The following is an 8,453-nucleotide window of genomic DNA, read 5'->3' as shown; positions in this document are numbered from 1 at the left end:
TGGTCCTTAAAAAACTGGGTTTATACAAAACCTGCCTGCAACCTTTTAGGAAGTGATGATTCATTACCCTGTAAAAAACAATTACATCCATATAAACAAATGTTAAAACATAATGTATATTTTATACAACTCATTCAATAAAATTCTAATAATAAACAACGACATTTGTTGATATAATATAACTAATGAAAAACTTACGTTCTATAAGTTTTCAAAAACTTCTTTGAACACGACGTTTGTTGTAGAATTCAATGGATGGTTATCCTTGTTATGGATTAATATCTTAAGCCCTTTTTTGCTTTTGACCCTTGATATTGCAACATATAGTTGACCATGACTAAATACACTTCTAGGCAAATACAATCCAACATAATCCAATGACTGACCTTGAGATTTGTTAATTGTCATAGCATAACATATAGTTATGGGAAATTGCCTTCTAGTCATTTTGAATGGCCACAGAGATTGTGTTGGAGTCATATCCATTCTTGGAATATAGATAACCCCTCCAATATTCTTTCCAGATATAATCTTTGCCTCGATAGCGTGGTTTGCCAATCTTGTAACTATAAGCCTTGTTCCATTGCAGAGACCTTCAGGTTGATCAATGTTTCGAAGCAACATAATAGGGGTCCCAATCTTCAATTTAATCTTGTGGTTAGGTAGACCGGAAGTTGTAAGTGTATTCAAAAATTCCGGGGTCAAAACATCAAAAGCTTCATTTCCTTCACCGTCAAAAGTGTCTACAGAATCTGAACTTAAATATTCCTTTTCTTCACCTTTGGGAAATTTTTTGAAATTTTATTATTATAAATCTATGTTAGTACATATAAATATATGAATGTATCTATAAATATGTTTACAATAGATAACGCATACCTGGTATGAATCCCAAAACGTATTGATTTATGATGTCAACCGTTTCAATTGTTCCTGCCAATATAGCTCTTGATTGCAAAAATTCTGGATTCTTGTAATTGTTAAGAAAATTCGGATATGTTTCACTAACAATGGCTTCTAGTGGATCATCATAGTTAAAAATTAAGAAATCATTTGGAATAGGAATATCCATGTAACCATCGTTAGGTTCTTCCAATTTCCCATCGCCAACTTTTAATATCCAATTAGAAAACAATTCTAATTCAGATGTACTTGAAGTATTGCCGGCTTGTTGGAGTCGCATGTTCTTTGTAAGCTTCAGCACAACACAATGATCCCAGATGTATGATGAATTTATTGTAGAATGTATTATATCTGAACGGCTGCCCCTTGGTACAACTGGTAATATTTGCCGAAAATCTCCACCAAATACAATTACTTTCCCTCCGAATAATTTGTCAGAACAATTGGAACGCCCCATTATGTCTTTAAGGGTTTCATCAAACGCTTCAAAACAAAATTTGTGTGCCATTGGATCTTCATCCCAAATTATCAACTTTTCCATTTTTAGTAGCTCTGCACGATCACTACCTTTGTCGATATTACATGTAGAAGACTCCATTGTAGGTATTGGAATCTTGAACATTGAATGAGCCGTTCGACCTCCTGGAAGTAGTAGTGAAGCTATGCCCGATGAAGCAACAGTTAAACAAATTTGTTTCTTTGATCTTATGTAGGAAGCTAGAGTTCTCCACATGTAGGTTTTCCCTGTGCCACCGTATCCATACAAAAAAAATACGCCTCCTTGTTGATTGTTTATTGCTTCCATTATTCGCTTGAATACACCTCTTTGCTCATTTAATTTAAAAAAAATACATAGCAAACATGCAGTGAATAAATTAATTATACATTAAAAAAAATTGTAAGATAAAATCATACTTTAAAAGTTAACTTTATAAAATTATGACAAAACTTACAAACATTTAACATATTTACCTGTAAGATTTAAGAACAAATTATTGTATTCTTGCAATTGTTCGGCTGGATTGTAACTCCGCTCTTCGTATATGAGCTTATTTCCCAACTGCTCAACCACATATCCACTTGGATAAGGCATTCCAGCAAATTCCTTTAGACTTCGGCTCTTCCTTTGAAGATTTCGTTCAATCTCAATTAATGTTAAATTCATTATCTCTTCATCCGACAACCTCAAACCTTTATACAATAGTAATTATAAGTGTAAACTATAAAACAAATTTACTTTTAAGAATCAAACAAATAAATATAATAAAAATTCACAATATAGGAAAAATAATACCTCTATTGTTTGCAATTCGCTGTTAAGCATATAGTATTCCATCAGCTAAGAGATGACATGTTTTACTCCATACATGTCTTGGCCTGTTAATGTTGCCTGATAATAACATGTGAACAAATAGTAATCTCAAATATTGACCTGAACCCCAATGATTTGCCTCTTTAATAGCTGTAATGAATTCTCTATCATCGCCGATAAAACCCATAGCAAAACAGGCATCCCGGAAAGTATCATATTTTACGTTATTCACTGTTTTTATATCATTATAACTGCGAGGGCCTTTGACATGTGTGAGCATCAATCTAAGATAGTACAATTCGCCAGTTGTTGGAGGAACCCATATAAGCCTACCAATTGTGTAACCTTTTTGACGGGGTTTCCATATTGTCAATGTAAGAAAAAAACAGTATTAAGAAAAAATATTGTCAATGTACAAAATGAATTTATAAAAATTGCAATTACATAATGATTTTTTTAAAAAAATATATATGAATCCAAACAGAATATTGTACCTAGAATTAATTTAAAATTGTATTTTAGTAATCTTATAGGGGAATGAAATAAATTTGTTAGATTTCAAAAAAATTAATATTATATTATTCAAATTTGGTTTCTATCTTTATTGAAAAGTGTGATAGATATATGTTTGATGTGATGTTAAAGTAGAGCATTAATGATGGTTACTTCTGGGAAAGTTTGCTTCAAATATAAGCAAAAAATATTGAAGTGAGAGATGTGGATATACTGATTTTTTAGGGTTGAAACACGTGCATTGGAAGTTGCATATCTGTATCCATTACATTTAAAATGGTATAATATTGTCAGTGGTTTTGGAATAGTGGTTTTGGAATATTTTGAGTTATTAAGTGGGTAGATGAGATTAATAATGATGATAATAAATATTAATAAATAACAATATTAATAATAATAATAATATCAATTTATTCAATTAAATAAAACCCTAATTTTCATCAAACCGTTTCATATTACTTCTCCCTCTTTTCATATTCTCGGTTTGACATCTCAGAAAGACCACTTAAAAAATCAGTATATTTATTATTAAAAAATTCATTTTGTCATTTAAAGAAAATCAAGTAACGATAATATTTGGCAAAAAAACTACAATAATAATTAATTTGATTTCAGAATATTGATTTCATTTTGGAATGATAAGATTGCAACAACAATAAAATAACGGTAATATTTATTATTAAAAAAATTCATTTTGTCATTTAAAGAAAATCAAGCAACGATAATATTTGGCAAAAAAACTACAATAATAACTAATTTGATTTCAGGATATTGATTTCGTTTTGGAATGATAAAATTGTAAGAACAATAAAATAACGGTAATATTTTTTAGTAGTATAAATAGGTAATTTATTTTATCACATTTTTCACTCACATCTAGTCTAAATTTGACCAATTTATTATTTTTTTTTTTTTGTGTACACATTTCATTTGAAAATGAACCTCAATCAACATAACACATGCTTCAATTTTATGCAAAATGATGGAAGTCCTCTTTGTATCCCAAATCAACAAAACACCCCATATTTTAGAAATCCACCTCTTATTCCAAATCCACACCATAATTCAAGATTTCAAAATTCTCTTTTTATCCCAAATCCATAAAATAATTCACCCATTGGAAATTACTCATATCATACATCACATTACCCAATGAAAAACTCTCTTTTAATGTATTTTGATATATTTGAATCAATTTTTTAATTATATTTTATATAATATATAGTGGGATTTAGTGGGACCCATTTTCTTAGCCCACTTTAATTATTTACAATCATTTTCTTGTACAACTAAATGTATAAAGAATTGATATTCTTATTGATTTATTACAAATCATGCATAACATTAATTATCTTACGGCTGAATTATTTTAACACTCCACTGACCTAGCCAATAGAAAGGAGACAGTGGACATAATTATTCATTTCAACCCCCAACTATATTTTGGCAAATAAATAATTTAAATATGTTGAGTTATAATACTATATATGATGACGTGAGATTGGTAAAAAGTATAGTTGCATGCTTAACTTAATCATTTCAAACAAACAATGTAGATTTTCCATTATCAATCAAAAGACAATTCACTGTATATGATAATTATACCTTGTTTTTGTTTTATAAATCCTTAATTCAGTTGAATGCAAGATTCAAACATTGCTCCAATATTTCTGAACTACCTGCAATTTTAACATATGTATTAGACTTTGAAAAAAAATTGTAAAAAAATGTGTTTCTATGTGTTTTCTATAATTAGTTTTGAAGGATTTCATAATACATTTTTATGTAATTGTTTTTTTAATTTCTAACACCATTAAGCATGCTGAAACCAAACATGACATGCAATAATCTATTTATAATTTAGTCGTATACACATATTTCATAAGATGACAACATATTTTGTTATCAATCTAAAATACTTATTAACATTTGAAGATATGATACTCATATAAATTTTGTAGTTGAAAGAACACACAAAACACAATGTTCAACATAACAACATAGGATTTTGAATAATTTTACACACTTGAATTAAATACTCATTATCATCCTTTAAACCATACATGAAATATAAATGTCAATTGTAATCCCACAAAATAAACACTTCAAAAAAGTAAGAACACATCCTACAACCAAAACATATCATGTTCTTAACAACTTCATACTTAAACTCATTCTGGTTCTAAAAAGTTCATAAAATATATTTCAATATCAAATTTCCGAAAATTCTAATTAAGAAGATGGTTCTATCTTTACTTTCTTGGATGGTTTGGTGCCTGATAATTGCGTAGCGCCAGACGCTTCAAAATCAACTTCTTCACCCTTGTCAGCAATTACAACATCCTTAGCCGGAGTCATTAGAATGATTGATTCTGGATCATTTTCACCAGATGCAGATAATGTTTACTTGCAATATAAAAAATTAATTGTCAGATATAAAATGAATTATAATAATACAATATTTATCATAGAAAATTATTATGTTAACAAATGAAGATACTTACTGCGGAAGTTTCCAAATTTTCTTTGTTAGGGACCAACTTTGCATATTCAGTTTTAGACTGATTCTGCACATTGAAACATCGAATATTTATTATACTTGTTAAATGTTTAAATAATACATGAATTAAGTGAATATTATACGTCTTCTACTATGTAGTCATTTTCAATCTCTTTAACAAAAGCTTCATCATCACAAAGCTTTCAAACAGACGCTTGGGAAAACGTTGGCTGCACCTTAACTCTAAAAGCCATTTTCTTATTCAACAGCATTTCAAGCTCATCAGGATAAACCATTGGATCATCTTCTCCATTCTAATGGAAAAATAAAATATCAACCATGAGTGATAATCTGAACTTTACAACTCGATAAACTATTAACATTTTAACTTATGTATAACAATGTACCTCCACCATAGAGTTATGCATAAATTCAACAGTCATTCCAAGTATAGCAGCACATTCGGAATCCCAGAATACAAATTGATATTTTGATTCACCATTGCTAACATATATCTCAATCTTGTACCTATAGTATTTTAAACGAAGAAAGTAATATGATTAATAACAAATCCATTACCAAATTTATTTGCAATCCATCTAGATTATATGTACCTTGGTATAGGTTGTTCGACTTTTTGCCCACATGAACATTCATAAGCTTTTTCAGGATTAGGTGCCTTCGAAGAACACCTTGTGCAGCCATAATAAAACCATCCATACTTTGAGACAGCAAATTTCAATGTGGTTGCTACAGTAACACATAAAGTTTCCTAAAAGCAAATCAAAAATGATATTAATTTCAAAAAGCAAACAATATAATTGTAATAGTAAAGATAAATTCGGCTCTATAGTATTCAACTTACATGTTTGATTTTGCAGAACTGACTTAAGGACATACATTTTGCATTATGAACAAACCTTTCTACTGGCGAATACTGAGAACCACCAGACCAATTAGAAAGAGATTTTGCAGATTGAGTAGGCTTCTCCTTCTGTTCATTAGTAGGCAACCTATAGAAATAAGATTGTTTTTGAAATTAAAAATTATGTATAATAATCTGAATATAAATAAATAAATAAAATCCATACTTAGACATAAAATCTTGAATTTCAGGGATGTCTTCATTTATCAACAATTTGGAACCACTCCATGCATTTGACACTGTAAATTGTATAATTAATATAAAAATTATTGAACGTATAATGAAAAATACAAATCAGCTATGTATTTATAAAGTCTGATAGTGTAATACCTTGGCCATCTTTTACCATTGCATGAGTGAGCAGAATTACAATAGCTCCATTGTTTTTAGGATCATTGTAGTAAGCCAAAAATTTTGATCCATAGATTTCCCATAAATTGCAATTTATGCAATTACCCCTATTTTGCAATATAAATAAACAATATTATATGATGGGATTCAGTGATGCAAAATATATAAATTTATCAAACACATAAGTTATGAAAACAATGCGCATTACTTCAAATCTTTCAGCACAACAGAAACAACAACTTTCTTCCCCGGAGTGTTGGATTGGATATGGTTTATCTCACTAACAGCACCAATAATATCTACATTAAAGTAAGGTTCATTATTGAATGTGTTTGCAAATATATAAGTTATATAAGTTATAATAGAATTTAAATTACCTTCCAGTCTATCGGTTTTGCATTCGCCTTGAAGTATCTCACCAAAATCTTTAAAGAAATATCCTTTAGGTGGAATATTTTGAAGTTCGATTGCCTTCATTGTGGTACCACCAAGAAACACAATTTTTTTTGAATGATCACATACCTTCCACTGAAAATCATTGTTATAGACACTGCCATTGTTTATAATGCAGGTCATATTCTCCTTAATGACCTCTTTCCATTTCAGTAAATGGTCATGACGAATAAGGACCTAAATCCGATCACCCTAACAAAATAAAAATAATCTTCTTTTTATATGTTATACAAAAAAGCATTTTGCTGTAATTACTAACTATCATACAAAAATCTATACTTAAAAAAAGAAAAGCAATTTACCAAGGAATCCATAACAATCATCTCCAAATGTTCAATACCCTTATTATTCACAACACTCCAAACATCCATTATTCGAACAGCAAGACGCCAAGTTTCTTTTGAGTCATTGATGTCTTTCACAGAATCAACCTTTCTACTCATTTTCACTGGAAAAAAATTCAAAAATTAATGTAACTGCAAATTTAGATGACTATAAAATTACAAACCTAATAACTTGGAAAAAAAAAAGAGTATATAAATTTGATAGATGTGTGTGGCAAAATGCTGAAAAGGATCCAACCTTTGATGTTACACATATATAACATCGAATTGATTAGCAGCATTCTTGAAGAAGAAGGCGTGAAGACTGTTGTGTTCCCAAGGAAATTTTCGGTGTGCAAGTAATAGGAAAATCAGTATATTTATTATTAAAAAAATTCATTTTGTCATTTAAAGAAAATCAAGTAACGATAATATTTGGCAAAAAACTACAATAATAATTAATTTGATTTAGAATATTGATTTCATTTTGGAATGATAAGATTCCAACAACAATAAAATAACGGTAATATTTATTATTAAAAAAAATTCATTTTGTCATTAAAAGAAAATCAAGCAACGATAATATTTGGCAAAAAAACTACAATAATAACTAATTTGATTTCAGGATATTGATTTCATTTTGGAATGATAAGATTGCAACAACAATAAAATAACGGTAATATTTTTTAGTAGTATAAATAGGTAATTTATTTTATCACATTTTTCACTCACATCTAGTCTAAATTTGACCAATTTATTTTATTTAATTTTAATTTTTGTGTGTACACATCTACTTTTATGTTGTCGAGACAAATTTATTAAATTGTAAAATGGTAGAGTTAGTTAGAGTATTAAATAGAGTTTAGTACGAAATTACTTATATGAACATGAAATTAGCTGTATTATGGATTATAATTAGGGTAATTAAGTAATTATGGTGGTAATTAACTTTTATATATTAAAAGTAGGTAAATTTATTAAATTGTAAAATGGTAGAGTTAGTTAGAGTATTAAATAGAGTTTAGTACGAAATTACTTATAGGAACATGAAATTAGCTGTATTATGGATTGTAATTAGGGTAATTAAGTAATTATGGTGGTAATTAACTTTTATATATTAAAAGTAGATTTGAAGAAACGTTGTATTTTTTCAATAAGTATATTTCGCACTGA

The 8,453-nt window shown here is 28.7% G+C and overlaps 1 protein-coding gene across 1 annotated transcript; it reads right to left on the bottom strand.

Annotated features, from left to right (window-relative positions):
* Positions 1 to 201: 201 nt before the first annotated feature.
* Positions 202 to 1,708, bottom strand: LOC127084851 (uncharacterized). The gene is made up of 2 exons (XM_051025371.1): positions 880 to 1,708; positions 202 to 779 (listed from the first exon to the last, which is right to left on the bottom strand). Exons 1-2 carry the CDS (start codon positions 1,706 to 1,708, stop codon positions 202 to 204), a joined length of 1,407 nt encoding a protein of 468 aa, XP_050881328.1.
* Positions 1,709 to 8,453: the final 6,745 nt, after the last annotated feature.

This window comes from Lathyrus oleraceus, chromosome 5, assembly GCF_024323335.1.
Source record: "Lathyrus oleraceus cultivar Zhongwan6 chromosome 5, CAAS_Psat_ZW6_1.0, whole genome shotgun sequence".
Taxonomy (NCBI): domain Eukaryota; kingdom Viridiplantae; phylum Streptophyta; class Magnoliopsida; order Fabales; family Fabaceae; genus Lathyrus; species Lathyrus oleraceus.
This window is presented reverse-complemented; position numbering and strand designations above follow the sequence as displayed.